Raw genomic sequence first — 23,198 nt, 5'->3', positions numbered from 1 at the left:
GACATAATCACTTTCACCTCAATATTGCAGTTACACTCCCAGGGTTTGTCTACTAAATACATCTGTTTTACCCTTAGAAAAGCACTATCCATGGATCACAGTGTTCAGATATATAAAAAGGAAAGTACCATTTAAACTTCTAGCGCAGGGAAGAAAAATTATAAGCAATTCAACTTATGCCCTGTTTGAAAGGTCAAGGAATTGAACAGAGTAGTATTGCACTTATATAGACACATTAAACTCCTGACCCAGAATGATCACAGCAATGCAGGCAGTATTTGAGCTCAGCTGGATGAACCACATGGTCTCACAGCAGGAGAAGTATCACTCCTAACTGCAGCTCACATACCTGCTTATTATCTGAGCAGCCCAGTACCAGGAGACCTGAAATTGCTGTTTTGTGAGGAAATTCCTGCTGCCAAGAGGTGGTCTGTTTGAGTTTTAAAAGACACTGAGAACAGTCAGAAGTGATTTGGGATCAAAACATTCAAACAAGGAACAGAAAAATAGAACAGGAGAACTAGGAAAAACAACAGCAGCAACAACAACAGAAACAGAACCTCATGTTTGGTGGTGGTAAATAGTGAGCTAATACTTTTCAAAGGGTTACATGAAAGCAAAGGAACAAAGAGAGTCCATCGTAAAATAAATAAGTAAATAAAATTTGTCCACTCTTATTCTAAAGCCAATTCAAAAAATAAGGAACTGATTAGCTTTATTATTTTGTTATTAATACCTGTTCATGCATCCATCACAGTTAGACTCTAAAAACTTAACAAGCTATGCCATGTCTGTGCACCTCCATACAAGGGCTGGAGTTCTAGACAGCCACCATAATTCAAATAATTAGAGTTTATTTTTCAGACGTTTACATCAGTATAGAAAAATGTTTGCAGCTCCATCGTTTGAAAATACCAACAAAAAAAGAATAGAAAATAAAAGTGTGTGTGTGGGGGGGGGGGAGGAACCCACATTTAAATGTCTATTCCTTATTTAGAAGGAAGAATTCTGGATAGGAGTACCTAACAAAAAATAAATAAATAAACAGAACATGTCAGCTGACTCAAAATTGAATATTTAGTATTTGAAGGTTATCAGCATACAGCAAAGGAAATGGATGTATTTATTACAAAATACGTGGGTAACATAACAACTTCCTTTCTTCACGCAGTAGATCACTAATTAGGATGTTTATCCTGAGTGTGGGAAGCTGGGGTTTAACTCCTGACTCGCAAAAGACAAAATAAAAGCTCACCATTCCCACTGGCAATATGCCACTTCCTCACTTCCTTTTAAGTGTTAGAATAGTCAAGATGCCAGAGAGAGTACAGGAAGAATTACAGTATGTTCAAATTTACAGGGAAGGATGGAATTTGTTCTGGACTTCTCATACAGCAGGAGGATGTACGGATACAACAGGATACCCACCATGCTCAGTATTTAGGAAAACTGACATAATTTGTTAAAAATAATTGATTTATCACATAGCAGCCATCTTGCCAAGTTCTCTACCCAGTCACTTCAGCCTCTCAGTTATTAAGCTCTACTCCCAGCCCACCTCCTTGAGTAAGTCCTTTATTTGTGTGCATGGCTAGCAAACTTCAAGCCAGGAAAGCTGGCAAAGAGGATAGGGGACCTGGTGAGTGGGGAGAGCTTAGGACTGAAGCCTGCAGAGACTCCAGGTTTGACAGTAAGTTACCAGGGAGAATATGAATTTGGGGAGACCATTTTGGATGGTGGGATGAGGTGGGCCATCTGCTAGCTGCTTTAAGTCTAATTAGCCACTGTTTAAGAATAGGACCAGGCCACGTCTATTGTTCACATTTGTGCAGCTGCAGTGTGCATGTATGCACCACCTGTAGTCACTGCTTCTATTACTGCATGTGCTAACAGTTGATGTGTTCACTGCTGTCAACAGTGCGTGAGTCTGTTCCACGACGGCAGCATTCAAACAAAGAACTCATGTAAAAATTAAATACAAAACTTTATTTGAAAAATTCCATTTTGCCATCACAAATATAATTATGTCTATGCAAGCTTTCCATCAGGTACAGGATGCCCGCTGCAAACTCTCCTCGAGACAGGGGTCGGCCGCCGCCAGCCCTCCTCGGGCAGCCCCAACCGAGCGCCGCCTTCCGCCATCTCGAGTCTCCTCCCGCCGAACGCGTCCGAGAGCCGCCGGAACGGATGGTGGGCGGGGCGAGGGGCGGGATCCCGACTTCCGGTACGTCAGCGGATGTTGTGGTTTGAATTGTCCGTCAGTTACCGCGGGCGGTTCCAGCGGGCGGCCGCCGCCGGGTCTCGCTGTCGGCCGCGCTGCTTTCGGGGTAAGTAACATCTTTCTTTGGCAGGCCGAAGCCTTCGCCTCGCTACCGCCGGCCTCACGATGCTGCCGGGGGTAAAGAGGCGCGGTGAGAGCAGGGTGAGGGGCGTTAGGGCGATTTAAAACGCGCCGCCCGTAGAGCCGGAGCCCCTCACTTCCCCGCGAGCGAAGCGGTGCGGCTAAGCCTGGCCCAGCGCCGCGCTGCCCGTCGTGCCTTCAGCTGTCCGAAGCCCGGAGAGGCGTGTTGGGGCCGGGGATGAGTTCCCGTGAGATGCAGAGTTATATTTCTTTGATGTGTGGTGGGTCTGTGCTGTGATACGAACCGCGAGCTCTGTCGTGTATAAATGCAAAGAGCGCAGGCCGAGGGTACCTGGGGGGGTTCCTTGCAGCTTTGTTCGTACTCCGTACTAATTGGGTACCTGAAATCCACCCTCACGGAGTTGTGCTTGTTTGTTTCCCTCTCTTCCATTAACTTAAAAAAATAAATAAATAAAATTAAAAACGTGACATTCTGTAGAACCGTTAAGTTCTGTACCTTAACAGAACTACTGTCGTTCGGAAGCCCTCTTTGGCAGAACAAATGTTTTATTTACATTTTCATTCTTGTAAACAATGGGAGACAATGTGTTCCTGTCCTGCAGATAGACTAATACGAGATCGCTTTATTCCCTGGGAAAGCCACGTGTCAGCCCTTTTTATTCCGACTTTACATCTCCTTTGACTTGCAATCAGAACTGCGGGGTTCGGTTCCCTGTAGGAGTGCGAGAGATGTGGAGAGGGATAGCAGCACTGTTGGTTGGTTTTGCTGGAACCAGCACAAAGGGGAGGGGGGAAGGAGTTGCGCTTGTTTCCAGCCAAACCTGCTTTCTCCTCTTCGGATGGCTCTGTGCAATACGAAAGGTGTAAAACCGGTCTTGTGTGGCTTTATGTGGAGGGTTTGTTGGCTGCATTACCCTGTCGTAGGTTCTGAACTGTGAGAACTGGCAGTAAGCTGAGAACAGGGAAAATGCATAAGCTGCGTTTTCTTTTCACTCGGACCCTAATCCAGTGTCTTTATTTTTTTTTATATAATTGCCACTTGCCATAACCTATGTTGATTACAATGATGTTTATTTTCGTTTTAGACTACCTCCTGCAGAAGTATTTTGTTCATGTTTAATGGCAGTGGCATAGACCAGAAGTCAAACCCAAGACTTCTGCTATCCATTATTTTTTTCTTGCTGCTTGATACCACGTCTTAACCTGCAACTTCAACCACGTGGCTGCAGTACTGTATTTGTGAAAGTTTGTATAAGGGCTGTTCAAACAAAACTATAAATAACAAAGCTCTGATAGCTCAGAGCCTATCAGACTTCCAGATTGCAGGTGGACTTTATCAGCTGCCTCCTTGTTCCCTTGGCACAGATTCAGGAGGTTGTGCACCCTCCTGTGAGGTCAAGTGTGGGCCTGGGGGCAACTGTCCTGCCTCGATTGCCTTGCAAATCTCACACAAAGCATTCCCCAGCTACTGAGAAAAGGCAATCAGTGTGTTTACAAGTTGTGTAAGCCTTCAGCTTTGCACTAGAGGAAGAGCAATATTCTTTTGACTACCTTGAAGAAACACGTTACCTTTACTTTCTTCATGAGCCACTCACCTCCATGTAGTCCAGGAAGTGTGGAACTCGGGGAAGGCTAGGCCAGCTCCCTACCTGTCTGTGTTAATGTTTCCTGCAGATCTGGTTTTTAGGAGTATGTTATGCTTTGGAAGAAACGCAGGTTAGATCAGGTCAGTATTTCCAAATGGAATACTCTGCTTCAAAATGTGAAACATGTAGTTCTGCCCTGTGCCGACTCCCCTGCATAGCTGTCTGTTTTGGATTCCTTGCATTACTTTTTTTTAGTGTTTGATCAAGATTTCTTTGAATAAAGTCAGTGAACAGTCAAGAAAGTCAATAAAGTCAGGGAACAGTGAAGAACTACATTCATTATCCAAAGGATAGTTGCTATCCTTCACCAGTTTTTTTTTCTCCTAAATTTCTTGTGTCAATGCTGTCTCTATTTGAGCAGGAGTCATTGCCACTGCCTTAGTTCTCCTTGGAGAACTCCTCATTACTTCATTATTGTTGATGTTGAAAATAACTATGAGTGTACATTTATGTCTGTGTATAAAATTCCAATTCAGCAGCTAGTTACTTTCTAAAGAGAAAATACTTTGCTGGTATTTTGAGAAAATAACCAACACAGATTCCAGTGATATGGGTGTATTTATTCTGCATCCTTCTTTTTCAGTGTCCATCTCTCACTATAACAGCTGAATCCTAATACTGGTTCTTTTGTTCTTGTTTTCATTTTAAGAACTTTACTGAGCTTTGGGATTATTATTATTTTATTTTTTTTAATAAACTGTAGCAGTGGTACATCATGTTAATTCTTGATGCATTAGACGTATTTAACTCTTCATTTCTCTTTCATGATAAACAGCTTGAAGAACTCAGTAGAATGAGTGAGAATAATTTTGACATTCAAAGCCCACGTAAGTAAGGCTTTAGTCTGCATATAGAGCATCAATTATAAATTGCTTTATTTTGTCTAAAAGAGCAGGTGTGTTTTGTGTAATCAAGTTGTGTTGGGAACCACTTGCCTTGGAATGAAAAAGAAATAACTTATTAACCTCCTTGGATTTCTTTGCTATAATTGGAATATTTGAAGCCTTTTCTGCAGATGTATTGAGAAAATAACCTTGGGAATTTGGGTGCCAAATCTCATCCAGCCGTTTGAGATGTGTCATCCAGGATACTTTATTACTCTGAAGCAGCATCTCTTTTCTTCTCACTACTGTGATTGGTCCTAATATTAGTGTACTGAAAATCTATTTTATGTATCTGTTGAGTGTTGAAGGGAAGATACTCCCTGCCTATTCATGCTCAAGTATTCTGATGAGCTTGGAACTTCAGAGATGGGGAAATCCTCAAGGCTTTGGTTGACACTGATGTCTCAAGTTTTTAAATGTTTTGAAACTAATATGTTTTTGAAGTATTGCTTATAACTTGGCAGTCTGGATATTGTTAACTCTCTTCATGAAGATTATCACATAGAAATACAAAGAAGTCTTCATGAATTCTAATGTGGTGGCATCTTTGTGTATTGTACTAAAAAAATTAGATGTCATATATTTCACAGACTTGCACATTGCTGTCTGCTTAATAATCTTCTGCAGGTATTCAGGGAAGAACATTTTGGTTGTGAGCAAAATCTTCTGAGTTTGCTTTGGCGATAGCCTTCTCCCAAATCAGCGGGCAGGTGGAACCAGTGGAGTATTTTCATGCTAGGAAGTAAGGAAGGAATAAATAGTAGACTTCATTACTTCTTTGTTTACAGTTGAATTCAGTATTTCTCTGAGACAGAGATATTAATAGATAATTGTTACTGGATGACTTGAGACAAATAAATGTTTGAAGTATAGAAATCAAATGTAATGAATTATGCAGTGGACAGATCCCTACCATTGTAAATAGCCCTGCAAAGATGCCTTCTTACTCTTTACACTTACTTCAGCATCAGTTGCCTTAGCTGTGTGTTCATCCCCTCAGTTCTGCTGCCCAGGGGTGGCCTCTTAGTAATTTTGGAATGCAAATGCTACCAGACAGTGCCTTGAGTGTTTCCTATCACCAAGGGAAACTACTTCTTTAGCAAGGAGTCATTCTGTCTCTGGCATTCTTGCTTCCAGCCAGTTTAACCCTTTGTGCAGCCAGGCCTTCTTCCCCTCTCTGACCACCCCTTGGTCACAATTTGCCATTTCTGAGTTTCCCATTACGTACCTACTGTCCTTTATCTTATAAGCTACCTGAGGATGCATGTGATTAAAAGCGATAAGTTGCTGCTTTATAACTGATTGATGTTGATTCCAGGACTCGCTGATCCTAAACATGATTCTGTGTTTTAGCTTGTGTTCTCTGTGGATGGACAGATAACTGCCCTGAAAAGTATGGGGAAAAAAGGACCTATGTAGAATATAATCTCACTCTTCATAATTACTGTTTGGTAAGTATGTAGTGGTAGTATTATTATTTTAGCTGAAGAATAGGAAGTACAACAAGTATTAAATAGCTACAACTTGGCTAAACAGTTTGTTGACAAACTTTAACTGTTAGTATTGTAGCCCTGAATGCTTGTACCTGCCAACTGCTACACTGCAATGAATTACTTAGTATATTCTCCCAACCTGTCATAGCAAAATAGTTATATCTTAAGAGAAAGAGAACAGACTGTACCTATATATTCACTTATATAATACTTCACGTATTATTTCAGCACAAATACTTCCTACTGTGCTTAATTATCTTTCCAACAAAATTGTCATTCACAGTAACTGAACTAATTTAATTTCTTCTGAAAATTTGCTTGATGAATCTACTTGACAGTTATCCAAGTAGGCCCTGTGTTTTGGGATGGAAAATAAGACTCCGTCTTGGGCTTTGCAGGATGGCATAAACATTTACATAGTATCAGTACTTTATTTTCGTATTACTGGCTACTGTTCCCTGTTGTTTCAGGTCGGATGTATATAATATAAAGCATAGATATTACTTGGTAATATGAGTTAGTTGTGGCATACAAATAGCAGTGAACTGGGGGCCAGAAAGAGGCTATTCTACTCTGACAAATGTTTATGTGTGAGCTTTGACTAAATTTGTCTTTTCTTCTTGACAATACTGTGTAGATAATTTCAAGTCTTTACGTAGATGAGTGGTTTTAATAATTAATTTGTTTTTGTAGTTGATGTCAAGTGGCATTTGGCAGAGAGGGGAAGAAGATGAAGGTGTAGATGGGTTCTTGGTTGAAGATATTAGGAAAGAAGTCAACAGAGCTGCAAGACTGGTAAGAATGATCTGTTCTTTATAACCTGTAACCTGTGACAAAGGGAAGAAAGAGTAGTGTTTCATTATACATATATGTAGTATCATCTGTGGGGTTTATTTTTGCCAACAAGCAATGTCCTGAATCCATTCCAGCATCTGAATTTTACATTTCAGTATCAAGGGTATTAGGTTCTTGGGAGCCAAAGAGATTGTAAATCTTGTATAATTTGCTAATATTTTTATTTCCTGTGTATTTTAGATGAACTAATGAGAGCAAAGCATTTCATATAATCTCTTATCACATTATACAGAGTCTCAGACTCATCTGCTGTAATTCTATAGATGCAACTAAATTAACTACAAATAGAATAATTTGCATTTCAGCTTGCAGGTTACAATCAACATACATACAAAACAAAACCTAATTATATTTAATAAGTATGTGACTTGTCTTTGAAATATGTGTAACACATAAGAAAATAGTTATTGTGCTTCAGATATTTAATGTTTTTATTTCTAAAACATATCCTTCCCAGATGTGTAATATCTGCAGGAAAAAGGGTGCTTCAATTGGGTGTGTGGCTCCCAAATGTAAGCGAAGTTACCATTTTCCTTGTGGGCTACAAAAGGAATGTGTTTTTCAGTTCATGGAAGACTTCAGGTAAGTTTGGGGATTTTGTGTTGGCTTGGGGTTTTGTTGTTGTTTTTCTCAGTTCTTTTTAGGCTAGAGATCCTTTGTTTTTTCATTTGCCACCTTTGAATAGTCTGTATGAACTGCAAATTATGTTAATTATCTGAGGAAATTAAAAAAATCTTGACATGAAAAGCAAGCAAGTACAGTACATGAAAAGTATATATCAAGTAAACTTTCAGCACTATTAAAGAAGTAAAATGGTTGGGGTGTATTTTTAGTTTTGTTTTTTTTTTTTTGTTTGCCTCCTGTGTGTGGAAATAGCAATTTCCTCTCATTCCTTCCCTTGGTTTGTACTGTTTGTATGTTAGAAGCCATTCCATTGTGTTTCCAAACAAAACTTGTAAGTCCACTTATTTGCGATTTGATTGCAGAAGAAATTAATTTAGAGTCAAATGTTCAAGTTAGGTTCTATGCTCTTTTACTATTATCTTTGCAACAGCTTGTGTGTTTATGTTTTCATGCTCTACTGAAGTTCATGGTCCTGATTCTGCTCTTTGCCTGGCCCAAATTCCTCTAGATCACAAATTCAACCAGGGCAATGTTACTATGTCCTGGACTGCCTCCTATCTTAACCTCCTTAATGAGCCCCTCTGCACTGGCCAGTACCAGGTCTGGTAACATTTCCCTGCTGGTTGGTCTGTCCACTACCTATCTGTTCTGAGAATTTGTCCTTGGCAGACGCCAGGAGTCTCCTGGATTGCCTGCAGCCTACCTTGTTGCTTTCCCAGCAGACATCTGAGTGGTTGAGATCTCATCAGAATGAGAGCGTGTGAATGCGATGCTTCTTGAAGCTGAAGCAGGGATGCCAAATCAACAGGCTCTCCTTGATCAGGTGGCCTTTAGTATTCTCTATCCATCAGATGTCTTTTATTGTTTTGGTCCAAAAACTTAACCCACAAGCTCTCAACTTTGTTGTGGTTGTTTTTTAGAGGCATCTCTTCACAATCTATTTCTTAACATAGGGGGCAACTCCTCTGCCCTTCGTGCCTTGCCTGTCTCTTCTGAAAAGCTTGTGCCCCAGTTGTGAGATTTTTGTCCCACCGTTTTGATGTAGTAAGTAGGTCATAGTTTTCTGATTGCACCTTGGCTTCCAACTTCTCCTGCTTGTTTCCTGTACATCATGCATTGATGTCAACAAAAATGATATTTGGACCAAATGAAATATTGACAGACAGGAATATGGCATCTTCATATTATAGCAGGTATAAGTTGGCAATGTGTTTCTTCCATTCTGTTGCTCTATCGCCTTGATGCCTTAAACAATTTATCTTTGCCTTTCATCTTGTCTAACAGTGTATTTATTTGTGAATAACAGGTGTGATAGGAATTTCATTTTGTTATCTTCTATTTTTATGAAGAAAGTTCTTAAAATATTTTTTTGAGGGGACCTTTTGTTATCATTTGTAGATCGTACTGTTGGGAACATAAACCAGTTCAAATATTTTCGGATAATGAGTCTAGAGAACCTTCGCAGTGTACAATATGCCTGGATTTGGTTGAACATCTTCCACTGTACAGTGTGTTGAGAAGTCCTTGTTGTAAAAATACTTGGTTTCATCGAGAATGCTTGCAGGTAACACAGGTTCTTATGTTCTTTTTCCTTTGCATCCATGGAAGTCACAGTCTGATTTTTTGAAAATAATCAAGCAGCTGCTTAAAATCATGTAAAATTATTTGGGGATAGTGTGCAAGCACACGTTGCTGGCTCATGTCCAGCTTTTGGTCCAGCAGGACTCAACTCCAAGTCCTTCTGTGAAGGGCTGCCCTCAAGGAATTTTCTAGTAATCTATATACATATCAGGATGGGGCAATCCTGGATACCTTGTACTTGACCATGTTGAACATCATGAGGTTCTTGTGAGCCTCCTTTTCAAGTTTGTCCAAGTTGCATTGGATGGCATCCCTTCTGTTCTATTAACTGCACTATTTAGCTTACTATCATCAGCAAGCCTACTGAATCACTGCCTAGGTCATTGATAAAGATGTTGAGGACAGGTTCCAAGACTGACCTGGGAAGCATTACTCATTGCTGATTTCCACCTGGACATAGAGCTGTTGACTACAACCCACGGGCTGTGACAGTCCTAATGATTTTTTTTTTTTAATTTTTTTGTTCATGCATTGAGTAGTTGTCCCTTCAAATTCATTCCTTTCCAATTTAGAGATAAAGTGCAGTGTAGGGTTGTGTCCTGTACCTGGACTTATGTAAGGTCTTTGACATCAATTGCCCTTCCTTTGTCTACCAGTGCTGTTGTTCCATCATAAAAGGCCACCAGAGTTGCACATTTGTCCTTTAAAGGAAGATGAAATAGCATTTGCTTCAAGGTTAAATGACATCATGACTGTAATCAGAGCTAAAATCTGTGTTAGGATGCTGTCCATGGATTAATGATGTAAGAAATATGGTTGAGATATCAAGACAACACATTACCAATCTCTGAATGACAATATAATCAATAATTAATTTGGTTTTCTGTTTCTTGTTTTTTTTTTCTCCCATCACAGTATCAAGCTTTGAGTGCTGGGATATTTTTCTTTAGGTGCGCAGTATGTAATAACAAGGACAAATTTCAGAAAGAAATGTTGAGAATGGGCATACACATTCCAGAGAAGTAAGTAACTTGGTAAATAATCACTGCTTTATGCAAGCTTATTTCACAAGTAGTAGAAACTTTAATTATTTTTTTTTTTTTATTGCTGTTCTGTAGAGTTGTATCAGTGAAACTTCAGGTCTACCTTCCATGGTAGAATTGTTTTGGTAAGAAGTAGCACATTTCCTTTTAGTTATGCAGCAAAATTATCAAAAGCTTGATTAGTTAAACATTGAGCAGGAAGCTCTGGAGAGTCATTTTTAATGTTGTGATTAAACTAGAGGACCTACCTAAAAGATTAAAACAATTCTTAAATATGATCATTTGACATTAATGTGGAGACAGATAAGAAAATTTATTTGTTATCAAAGTTCTTAATCTGAGTTGTTGACCAAACAGTGATATAGTCCATCGATTTCTTAGCAATTTCTTCTCAGGGACTGCTGAGGGTATGTTTAGTATAAAAACTGCTTCTAAAATTCTGGGCTGCTTTTTCACAAGTTTCTACCATTTGCTGGGACCCCAAATAAGACAATATAAAAATAATCAGAATTTTTCTTTATTGAAAGAATTATTCTTTAACTACTAGCATCTTTTTTGAGACTACTGTTAATTCTCTGAAACAAGCTCCAGGTTTTGGAGAGGACAAAGAGTCAGAGAGAACAAAGAGTCAGAATACGTGATGAAATGTGTCTTCATGGCTTGGAAAATAGTGACTTGTTTTTCTTAACAGCATGTTGAGTAAATTGCCAGAACAAGTACCTCTGTCTGCTGTGAGAAAGCAGAGTAATACAAAACAGAGCAAATACACGCCAGGGTCATACAAAAATAAAGAAGCACTTCAGTCAAAGAAACATTTCACTGGAACAGTCTGTCACTTTGTATTTACAATAGTATTTTTGTTATTCCTACTTCAGGATTTCCCTGGATATTGAATAATTGCAGTAGTGTGTTTCTGCTGTAAGAATCCAAAGAAGTGGTAAAGGAAATTGAACAGGAAAAAAAAGTGTATGTGGTGTCAGGTTGTCTGGGCTAGATAGTGAGGTGGTAGCAGTAATACAAATCAAGTGAACACTTATGGACTTAGGGGCTCTTTTGTAGGTATGTAGTTAGTATCTTGAATGACATCAATTAATTCTCTTTCATCCTAGACTTTTTATTTTGCCTTCTCTACTTGTTTAGTTGTTGCCTAAAATGTTACCTAATTGGAACATTTCACATGGTTATTACATACACATTTTCCAAAAGATGAAATAACGCACTTTAATAATCAGAAACAAAGTTGTAATAACAGACTCTCTGCCTTGTTTTAGGGATGCATCTTGGGAACTTGAAGACAACGCTTATCAAGACCTACTGCAGTGTTATCAACACTGTGACGTTAGAAGATGTCTCTGCAGGAATGGAAGAGACTATAACAAACCTGATAGGTATGGTAGTTTTTGCAGGAAGATAATTTGGGATGGACTTCTTATTTAAAAATTTTAAAAAAAAACAAAAAACAAAAAACAAAGAAGCTGTAGTATTTTCAGCATTGGGTTTTAATTTCAAGTCAACACTATTTATATATAAAGTTTATTTTCTTCTTGGTAATAGCAATGTTTAAATACCAGTTTTCTCAGGTTTCATCAGCTTATAAAAGCCAGTCCTATCTATTATCAGTTATCCCTATTCTCATTTCATAAAGAAGCTATAGTAGAATCTGTATATTTACAAAAATGGAATAGCATGCGCCTAAGCTGAATGTTACATCTTTTATTCACGGCTTAATTTACTAACTGCATCTAATAACTTAATGCCTTTACAAGAAACTTATTAAAGTATTAACTAGGTGAAAATTAACCAAAATAAGATCTACCTATAAAATCTATTTCTCAAGTGACAACCAGGCATTTGACTCATTTAATTAGCTGATATTTTACAAATGGGGTTGTGAACAGATAAATCTTTCTGCTGGTGATTCTGCTTCTCCTTTTACGGACAGGGGATGGTTCTAAACTTTATAGCCTGAAAGAAAGGCTATGTGCTATCCCTTTGCATGCAGATGGCTAGAATACTGATAATAGCTTATGGAGGCCTGAGTGATACTGTGAAAGGCATTATTTGGTTCTACCACTTGCTTAACTTTTGATTAAGTTCATTTTCTGTGTTCTTTTTAATTGCCTTGTGTAACATGTATGTTCTCATTGGGATGGGTATACTCAAATGTCAGGCAGTGCTTCTACTTTGAAGATGTTATTTTGTGGCAGATTTTTTCCCCATAGGTGTTTTAAGTTTACTTAGTGAAGATTTGGTCAAGCTTCGCTTGGTTCATTCTTGTTCTGAAATGTACATATACCTTATATAGTCCTCAAGAGTTGTACCTTTTGGCCTCCAGTGTTTGAACTAGTATTAGTCATGTTGTTCCATTATAGTATGTTCAAGCAAATGTGAATAAATCTAGACATAATTCTAGCAGATACTTAAATACTGTCAATAATGAAGAGTGTTACAGAATGTGTAAAAATAATCAGATAATTTACTCAACAGATATAGAACTCAACATTTTGGAAAGTTAAACTTTGGGTCCTCAGAGAATGCTGACTGTCAGCTTGAGGACAAAATAATGGCAGCAAGCTATTGACTTTCAAGGCAGCGCTGGGGAGCACATCCACTCATAGGCACTTAATACGTGAAGCTAGAACATGGATAACTGTTTTTCTTTGCATCTAGGAACTAAGTACATGTTGTCTGAAGAAGTTCCCCTTTATGGTTTAGTCTTACCAGATTGCTGGATTATGCCTTCTGAATTTACGGCCTCGATTACATTTACTGTTGAATTTTCCTGTTGAATGTTCCTTCATCAGTCTCATTCTTCCGTATAATTCTAAAATAAGTTTTTAATTTTAGTAAGTGGGAAATAAAGCGTTGTCAGTCTTGTGGTTCCCGTGGAACTCACTTGGCCTGTTCATCCATAAAATCATGGGAGCAAAACTGGGAGTGTATGGAATGCAGAAGCATCTTTGCAAAAGGTAATGTTATAAATGTGATGGCGACTTGCTAATAGTAATTTTTAATAATACATGCACATGTTTTACAGCTAGCAAACTGATTAACTTGATATATTTCACCATGCAGGGAAATATAGGAAACGGAAAACGCGTTCTTTGGCTCCCTCAGAAAAGATGGATGGCACAACTTGTTTGCTGGAAGAACCATCTCCAAAGCTCCCGCGGCAGTCACCTGGATCTCAACGCAACTGTCTTCTCCAGTGTGTAATCTTATAGCAAAGATTGTAACATAAAATAGTATTTAAACATAAGGAGGTTATGGCTTATTTTGTAGGAGAGACTTTATATACTAATATGCAAAGTACTCAAGTTTGAACACAAAGTTTTGTGACTGCAGTTTTCTGAGTAAGCTATGAACTCTGTAAGTTTTCTACAGTAATTCATGTTGGATGGCATGTAAATCAATTCTTAGTTTGACTAAATTAAACGTTTATAAAAGGAATCTTTAAAATTTAGAGGTCACTTTGTATGTACAAATGGCAAAAGTTAAAGCTAAGGTTCTTTACTGGTATCTTACAGTGTTAAGTGTGCTGGAAATCTAGTTCACTGACATCGTTTATAAATCTTGTTTTCTTCTGCAGTAATAAAAATTTCCAAAGACTGTAGAATCAGGACTTCCATCTCTTATGTAGGATGCAACTTAAAACTGAACTTAAAACCGCCTCATAATAAAACACTGAATTCTTCTTTGTAAAATTGTTACTCAGGCACTGGTGGACTTCATTTGACTGAGACAACAAATGAGTTTTTGGTAGTAAAACAATGGGAAAAGTATATTGCTGCCTTCAAGTAAGAAGTGATGATGTATTCTTTGGTTGTAGCTCTGAAAGTATTTTTTTGCTTATAGATCACCAAAGATAATGTGCCAGAACAACTTGTCACCCTGCTCACTCCTAGAACTTCCAACATCCAATAGAGTGGCAATGTCTTTATCTCCACTGATGTCAAACAGGAACTACTCCCTAAGGAAAAAGTATTTTCTTCTTTTTTTGTACATCAAAAAGCAATCTAGCACATGACTTTATACATATTTCCTGCAAAACATGGTGTGCTTGCGTGTGTTTCTATGTATGTATAGTGGTTAAGTGTATGTGGGTGTATGTTTGTTTATAGTCACTGAAATGATGGAGTGAGTACACTGAAGACTTCATAATGCCCTCTGCTGTTTTCAAATGCTAGATGACAGATAAGGAAGAATCTTAACCTACTGTGTTTTTTTAGGCAAGATAGCAAGGTGATCAAAACTTGAAAATATATATTTGCTCTTAAGGAAGCGTGACAAGCCATTTGTGAAAAGACTTAAGGAGTAAAAAGAATTCTAATTGCTTCCATAAAATTAAACATCCTGAATTTTTAGTGTTTTTGCATTTACACCGTAAGGGTAGCTTGTCATTTTGTTAAAATCAGAGGTAAGGTAACATGTTTTAACAGAGAATATTCAGTTCAATGATACAAAATTGCTTGTACATGTGAGTTCTACCTGTATGTGCCACAAATTTTCATGAAAGAACCAGTTACTTCCAGTGGAGAGTGCACATTTAAGTAGTTTTGGTGTCAGTTTAAAATATAGCTTGTGCAGTAATATGGGAATTGAAACATTTTTTTCCTCCTCTACCCAAATGCATTTTTGATCATAGTGACAAAGATGTATATTAGCTAATAGTTCACGGTATTCTAACTCTAACACAAACATGGTACGCTCTTCAATTTCTCACTTGTTCTGCATTGTTCAAACATAAAATAATAATATGAGAGTTGTTTGATGCCTCATTGTTGTAACTGAAATCAGAAAACCAGTTGCGTTATGCCAAGGTAGTCATTTCTACCTTTTTTTTTTTCCCTAGCTCTTAGTCATAGCTTAAAGTAATTTGCCACTCCAGAGTTAAAATTTTAAGAATCTACTCCAGATGTTTTATTGGTATAATTTGACAGTACCTAAATGTGATGAAATGTTTAGAGGGTTTTCTTCTTTAAAAGACTTTAGGTTGCTGCCTGTAAAACTTGTTCTTCAGGAATCAGAGATTTGATCTGGAAACATATGCAATTTTTTTGTAGGCATTTAAGAATGAAAAGAGAGGAAGCTTCTAATATACTGAAGGAGTTAACGCAACAAATTACTACAAAAACTACAAGGCTTAACATCAATACAGAAAATATCTGGAAGAGCGCTTTAAAAGGATTTAGACAGCGTAACTTCAGACCTACAAACACCATTGAAGTGAAGTTCACAAACTGCAAAAATAGAATAAAAACAGATTCTCTTATTGGGTCAAAGCACCTTTTCTTCCAGTTACTAATGCTTCATATTCAGAATTCATCATTGTTTGAGGGCTCTTCTGCAAAGAACTTGTTGGTTGACCCTCAAGGTAATTAAATGCTTTTTCCAGAATGAAGAACTGTGTTACTTTAAAGGTTTCTGAATGTCCAGCCTGTGTGATTGTTAATTCATGGTAGCCCTGAAAGGATAGAAATAGTTTTTGTTGGGGTGGTTGTTTTTTTTTTTTGTGTTTGTTTGTTTGTTTGTTTTTGTTTTTTTGGGTTTTTTTTGCTTTTCATTTCTAAAAGCTGGAGAGGCTGGAATTGTAAATGTTTCAATTCACTACTGTTGGCTTTTCAAGCCAAGTGTTTCCTTATTTTAACTTGATAACTGTCAGGAGAAAAATACAGCATGTTAATAGACTTCACACTTCTTGGGTCTTGTTCTCTGTAAGTGAACTTCTTCCTGTTACTTACTTTTGTTTCCTTGAAATTTCTAGAACATTTATCTCTAAAGATCCAAAGCCACCCTGAGTTCTTGCATTTCATAATTAAATGTGCATTGGATGCAAAGTGGAAATTGTAGTTAGATCTCCAGTCTTGACGCCAGCTGGAGAAGTTGCAGTAAAAGAACCTTGGTACTCTTTAGTAAAAGAGGTAGTTTTTATTATCTCAGGCAACAGCAGATGATAAACCTCTAGTGCTCCATATACTTATATAGTAAGACTGAATTAGATTGAGTCTTTAATTTAAAAAAATCATAAATTATTTTAGGGATACATTGTAAAGCATATTGTGTTTCATTTGCAGCTCTAAAAGAGAACCTGTATTTTGAAGCCGGCAAAATGATTGCCGTTTCTCTAGTTCATGGTGGCCCATCTCCTGGTTTCTTTTCCAAAACATTGTTTGATTGTCTTGTCTATGGTCCAGAGAATGTGAAGCCAAATTTGGATGATGTTGCTGATGCTGGTGTAATGCAGACAATAAAAAAGGTAAATAAATCTAAACTTACTGGAGAATTCCCTTACAAGTCTATATTTGGATATGAAGAAGAGCTTATAGAATATGACTTCAGTTTAAAGTAAAATGTTCGTTCTCACTCCCCCTCCCCTCGTAAAAATATGTGTATATACATATATGGGCATGAAGTAAACAAATTCTTACTTTCATTTGTGATGCAGATAAAATATTCAGAGAGTCTGTCCAGCCTACAGTCGACTGTGCATGACTGCTATGACTTCCTTGCTGCTGCTGGATGTTTAAGACCCATAACAGCTTTGGGTGATAAGGATTTGCTGGTGAATGACTTACTGATCCATCATGTAATCAAAAGAATTATTTCACCTTTAGAAAGGTTTGTTTTGTTTGTGAATTTTTAAGCTCCCTTTATTTTTCGCACTGAAACTAACGTATGTTACTAAAACTAAATTTCACAAGTCTGTGAATATTTTCCATTTAAATGAATGAAACACACTAGTTTGTTAATTTACCTGAAGGACTGAATCAGTTACATATCTGTTTAATTTTTGTTGCAAATATTTGATAGCCTAGTTTGTTTTGCTACTTAGTCACAGTCCTTTGTTTTAATATAATGAAGAGGACAGGGTGACAGCTGTGGTGCAAAGGTCTTTGCTACAGTTTGCTAGATCTGTAGAGTATACTCAGTTGTAATTCATAAATACTCAAATGTAGAGACTTAGAATTTTAGAAGTGCTTAAACACGTTTAGAATTTTAATGTTCTTTAAAATTCCAGTTAGGGAGTCTCTGCATGCCATTACAGTGGTGATAACGTGTGCAAGTACAAATTGGCTGACTTACCGTGTAAGCGCTGCTTGCATTCATGTTCCGATGTGAATTCAGCTAGAGGAGAACACTTGCAACTGTTGACTATTTTTTGATTGGTCTCTGGCCTGATAGGTCTAAATTACTCATCTGTTCAGTAAAAAGACATTGGATGCTAATTTTTGAATAAGTACATCTAGATTTACAGTGTTATCTTTGACAAATTTTAATCATCTGAATTTCTGAGACCTGTGAAAAACTAATTTTGAATGTGAGGGTTTGTATTTTTAATAAACTTAAGGATGGTAAGAGTACAGTTAGTTACTTACCGGCTTTCTGATGCATGCTTGTTTGGTTTTATTTTCCCCTCTCCTTCTCTTAGTTTTAGGCAAGGTTTGAAAACTCTTGGTTTACTAGAGAAAATGGAAATGTATCCAGATGCTTTCTCTAGCTTATTTTGCCAAAAACCTGAAAAACTTTCAGCAGAAGCTCTCAGTGATCTCTTCACAATCCATTGCTCACCAGATGTAAACGAAGTTGGAGGTGCTGATTTTTGGACGGGTTATTTGCAAGATGTGGAGAGTGAGTAACCCCTTTCTTTCCCCCTACGCCCCAGCCTTTATTCCCCATTCCTGAGCATTTAATCCCTGATAAACTTAGGGATTGATTTTTCAGAGTTTACTGCAGTAAGATGAGGAAAGTTTTCAGTTGACTGTCACTTCTTAATTCTTCCCCCTCACCGCCTCTTCCAAACAGATTCTAATTTCTGAAACCATTTGCCACGTATAGTAAAACTTGAGATCAGTTCATAAAAGAAAATTTAACCACCTTTCTGTGGCTCAGCTGTGAACTAATCTCACAAACCAGTGACAACCAAAAAACTCTTCTGTTGTCCTAAGATTTCTCAGAATTAATGAAAGCAGACTTAGTTGTGTTTCTGTATTTAGTTTGCGTGGGTGGTTTTTGTTTGGTTGTGTTTTGGTTTTGCTACAGTCTTTCTCTTTGGCCACAGTATTGAACATTCACCCAGTATATTAATCTGAGGTTCCCTGATTTCATTTTTTCCCTTCTAGCACATGGAGGGATGGGATTTAAGGGTAAAACAAAAAACAAGTATCGATATAATCTAATTCTTTTTTTATTTTTTTATTTTTAATTTTTTTTTTTAGGTGGTGAGTCCATAGTGACATTACAGGATATTCTATTCTTCGCAACTGGTTGTTTTTCTATACCACCTATTGGTTTTGATCCTAAACCCACTGTTAAATTTCTGCCTGTACATTATCCCATTGGAAACAGACTCCTTAATTGCTTAGAACTCCCAATAACAAGGACGTATGAGAATTTTAAAAATAAAATGGAATTCACTATCAGAAACACATTAAGAGGCGTGAGAGAATAAATATTTTTGCTACTAACCCGATCACTGGAAACCAGTTTTCTGTGGGAGTGTCTGCTGGCAAGGTACCTTTTATGTTTTGATGGAATACTCTGCTTTTTACCATTTGTCCTCCAAAGATATGGTGAAAGGAGTCCTAATCTTGTAAAATGGAAAGCTGTTTTCAGGCAAAGTCATTTGGTTTGGGTGGTGGTGTTTTTTCAGTCATCTCCTTGGTTAGAAATTGGCTTTTCAAAGCAGCAGTCTTATTTAGAATGGGTATTTTTGTTCTAGACACACATGGGATGTTACTGAACTCTGGAGCATTTTAGTAATTTCCTACACACTTTTCTTTCAGTCAAAGCAGATGTGTTTTTTTAAGGTTACAGCGTTAAAGTTTTGTCTCAAGTAAAACTGATGAGTGTTTCAGTTCTGTGTTACTATTTTCAGTTGACTGCTTTCATGTTGATTCATTTATGCTTTGATTCTTAAACCTATGAAAGTTAAGGTTTAGGCTGTTGTGTTCAGTGCTTTAAAATGCGATAATTTAGAGAAGATTAAGGCAAAATAAAGGAGCAAGAAAAGAAGTCTGGCTGAACTTGAGTTTCTGCTATTGAACAAAATCTTTGGCATTTGCACCCTTATTGATCCTGCTGCTTTATGATAGCCATTTCTATTATGACTATACATATAATTAGGAGCTTGAAGTAGATTTTAACATGCAACTATAAATGATCCTTCAAAATTAAATACAAAAAAATTGCTTACTAGAAGAAGATACTGAATTTTCTTCCATGGAAGTATTTTCAAATGAATGTGCACTAAAGCTATTTGAATTGCAGGCAGTCTATAGTCAGGCCTGTTAGTAGTGCCTGATGCTTCTCTAGCTTTTATTTTAAATGCTTCCTTTTCAATTTTTAGATGCATTTTAAGCAACTGTGTGAGATGTTGTAATTCTGCAGTATTTGTATAATTAACATTAAGCCATAAATGATAAGTAGTGAAATCTCTATCACAGTGATGCTAGAACTATGAAACTGGAGGGAAAAAAAAGTACAAATTTGTTTTTAACATATGCAGGTCTCTTCAGAATTACATTTTTCTTTACTGTCAGTTTGGTAATTTAAACTGCATCCCTAGCAAAGGCCATTCTGTATATGTATATAGATGGATATGTCTGTATTGCAGGATTGCTTTCTTTTTCAGTGTCTTGGCCAGAAAGTACACTTACAGTTGATCTTAAATGGACAGGTAGTTTAAGAAAAAAACTGAGTTAATCCAGTTTGAAGTTCTGGTTCCTCATTGTTTTCCTCTCGTTAATAAATTACTGAATGCCAATTATGTGGCAGTGTGCTGCAACTGAAGACCTGTGTAAATGGCAGTTGCTTTCACTAAATATGGTGGGGCTGTACTGTAAGGTTAAAGACTAGGTGTTTATGTTACGCAGTCCATTTAACATCATGTGGGTGTTTTTAAACCTTTCTTAAATTCCTATACTATCTTCATTTCTTCTGGCTTTTACGCGGACCTATTTAACTCACTGGATAAAGTGTATGCCACTATTTTTGCATTTCACAGTCTAAATAAAGTATTCCAAAGCTTAGGTCAGGTATTATTACATTTCTCATTTATTTCAGCTATTTTAAAAGTAATGTTATAAAAATCCTTTCATTTGAATTTAAGGAATATTATAAAATAACACAGGCATATTGGTGCTTTCCTGGTTCTGAAACATAAGTGTTATAAAGTTATATAAAACCTGAAGGTGCTAATGACCTGGAGAATATAATTTGGTTCATTTACATTCCAAGTGTTTTTTTAATCATTCTTTTATGATTTCTTTTTTCCTCCAAAAGTATGCCATGTTTGTCACTTCTTCTGGATTTCTGAATGCTAAATTGCCACCAAATTCTTACTTAGTTTCAGAATAATCTGTTACCAGCACAAATAAGGCAATCTGTTGCAAACTGATTTGCTTAATGACGGCTTGTGTTGGGTTTGTTCTTTCTGTTCTTTAACACAATTAATCCCCTATAGATAGGGTATTTTACTTTAAAAATGAGTGTATTCAATGCAGTATTCTTTTTCCTTGACTAATCTAGAAATTAACATATTCTGTAATTTTATGGCATTTTTCTGGACTGGAAGTATTGACCTTTTCACAAAATGCACTGGTCTGGTCTTTAATATTTCATGTAAACATTTTTCTGGTGGATAATTTGTTCTTATTGTCATTTTCTAATACTGGTGTGCATATCTAAGGTTGTCTTCCCTTCCTTGTAGGTGAGATTTGCTCTGTAGACACTTCAATAGAGTCCTAGTTTTATTCAAATTGTATTCCTAAATTCTATTGTAGAGAAGAATTTCTTTTTTTCTGCTCTTTTTCACCATGCATTTATAGATGCCAATCTTAAATTTACTTCGAATTAAAATTATGTCATTGAACAAGCTGACTTCTAATCCACAAAAACACAGAAAAGTCTATCTTATTTGAAAACTTCTGGAGCAATTTCTTTCGCTCTACTGACCACCAGAGTTTAATTGGTAGAGTAGGTCACTGAAGTCCAATAGTATTGAGTTATTTCCTTACTTTACAAAAAATGTTAGCTTGTGGCACATTGGAAATTAGGGAATTTAAGTATTACTGTCACAGAAGAACAAACATGTATGCATTAGTGGTTGCACGTTCTTTTGTTTTAATAGGAGTTTCATCTTGTAGGATTTGTTAGGGCCTTAGGAGAACTACTACAGACCTGTCTTGTGTTTGACTGGCCAAAGAACTTCTCCATTTCTGCATCAAACATCCCTCCTTTCCCCCCAAATTCCTTTTGGAATCTGTGTGAATAAGCTATTTTCTAGGGTGATCATTTTTTCTAGTAAGCAATTCTAGGTTAGTACTCATGTTTTTAGTATGGTCTCTTAATATAGCATATATGACTTCAAAACCACACAAATATTTTAGTATCTGAAGACCAAGGGCCATGCCTTCACTTATGCAAAGGATGCTTAATTAGAACAAACTGTCAGCATTTGAAATAGGTTTGTGAAAGAAATGCTTTGCAAAATGAGAAGGAATTGATAGCAGTTTCTACTTGAAATCTAAAGCCCTGATTTATTTATTTATTTTTCCACTAATGTGTTCATTTCTCAGCTGGAAGGTTTCGAAATTTTGGGAGGTAAAACTAAAATGCTGAGCAGAGTGTTTGAGTCATTAATTTCAGTAGGAAATTTTTTACTTAGATAGTGGTGAGTCACTGGAACAGGTTGTGGTGTGTGGATGCTCCATCCCTGGAGGCATTCAAGTCCAGGTTTGGTGTTTCCCTGGGCAGCCTGTTTTGGAGGGTGGCAGCCCTGCCTCTGGCAGTGGGGTTGGAACTGGATGGTATTTAGAGTCCCTTCCAATCCAAGCCATTATATGATTCTATTCCACAATTCTATGATAATTCTGTCATATTCCACATGCATGTTTTAGAAATAGCATTAAAAAATTACACCAAAATCTCATTCACGTGAGACCGGAGGCTACAAAATATGCTTTTAAAGTTTATATTGATTCTTATTCTGTAGCAAAGCATTTTACAACTCAGGTTTTACTTTTTTTTTAATTTTATATATATTTTTTAATCTAGCGTAATTGTTTAAAAAAATAAAGTTTCTTAGTGTATATGGAAAACTAATAGTCATAATATTGTTTGTTTTTTAAAATAAAAAAACATATTTTGTACTTGCATAAACTGTTTAAAAGTTATTGTTGTTAGAATGTCATGCAATTAATTAGAGCTGTGTAAAAACTTAAAACTCCAGCGCGATCAACTGCAGAATCAGTGCCTGAAGTGCTGCAGCTTCAAGCAATGTTATATGTGACAGATGTAGCATCAGTGTTGAAATACTCAATTGTGGGAGACAAATGTCATGCATATGTTTGAAAGTGCAATAAAGAGTTAATACAACGTGGTAATTTAAATGTGACTCTTTGCTGCTTTTCTTTTGTTCGGTGGGTTTTAGTTCTAGAAGTGTTGCTGTTTTCTTCTAGTTGCATTAGCTTTTGCTCTGTATGCTGAGTAGGTTGCTCCCAAAGTAATGCCTCCTGTTGATTTCTGTGGAGGCTACAACAGATAAAAAGAGCACAATTAACACTGTTTGATAGAGCAAATTATCTGCTACAAACCACTATTTTTCGACATAATCGCCACCATTAGCTGTGCATTTTTGCTAGAGTTGAAAAGGGGCTGCAGTTCTTTCTTTGCCTTTCCATGCCATAGGCCGTTTTGACCTCCTGCTGCCC

At 37.0% G+C, this 23,198-nt stretch overlaps 1 protein-coding gene across 3 annotated transcripts; it reads left to right on the top strand.

The window, feature by feature from the left end:
- Positions 1–2,219: 2,219 nt before the first annotated feature.
- Positions 2,220–22,874, top strand: G2E3 (G2/M-phase specific E3 ubiquitin protein ligase). Of its 3 annotated transcripts, XM_072338904.1 has the most exons (17): positions 2,271–2,327; positions 4,784–4,835; positions 5,520–5,634; positions 6,246–6,343; positions 7,079–7,180; positions 7,698–7,822; positions 9,263–9,428; positions 10,361–10,467; positions 11,760–11,876; positions 13,336–13,457; positions 13,564–13,696; positions 14,344–14,469; positions 15,552–15,862; positions 16,563–16,744; positions 16,934–17,106; positions 17,918–18,117; positions 18,705–19,059. In XM_072338904.1, the coding sequence occupies exons 3-17, from the start codon at positions 5,625–5,627 to the stop codon at positions 18,935–18,937; spliced, it is 2,205 nt and encodes a 734-aa protein (XP_072195005.1). In that variant the 5' UTR covers positions 2,271–2,327; positions 4,784–4,835; positions 5,520–5,624; the 3' UTR covers positions 18,938–19,059. The 3 variants fall into 3 exon arrangements, with proteins under 3 accessions (XP_072195004.1, XP_072195006.1, XP_072195005.1); XM_072338903.1 differs by lacking the exon at positions 5,520–5,634 and having other exon boundaries at positions 2,220–2,327; positions 18,705–22,874; XM_072338905.1 differs by lacking the exons at positions 5,520–5,634; positions 13,336–13,457; positions 13,564–13,696; positions 14,344–14,469 and having other exon boundaries at positions 2,220–2,327.
- The last annotated feature ends 324 nt before the right edge of the window (positions 22,875–23,198 follow it).

This window comes from Excalfactoria chinensis, chromosome 5, assembly GCF_039878825.1.
Source record: "Excalfactoria chinensis isolate bCotChi1 chromosome 5, bCotChi1.hap2, whole genome shotgun sequence".
NCBI classification, from domain to species: Eukaryota; Metazoa; Chordata; class Aves; order Galliformes; family Phasianidae; genus Excalfactoria; species Excalfactoria chinensis.
This window is presented reverse-complemented; position numbering and strand designations above follow the sequence as displayed.

Excerpts from the sequence above, each read along its gene's own strand:
- G2E3 (XM_072338903.1), top strand. The coding sequence starts at position 4,802 with ATGAGTGAGAATAATTTTGACATTCAAAGCCCAC. Across the intron at positions 11,877-13,335 it reads GACTATAACAAACCTGATAG|TAAGTGGGAAATAAAGCGTT; the intron begins GTATGGTAGTTT and ends TTTTAATTTTAG. Across the intron at positions 13,458-13,563 it reads CAGAAGCATCTTTGCAAAAG|GGAAATATAGGAAACGGAAA; the intron begins GTAATGTTATAA and ends TTCACCATGCAG.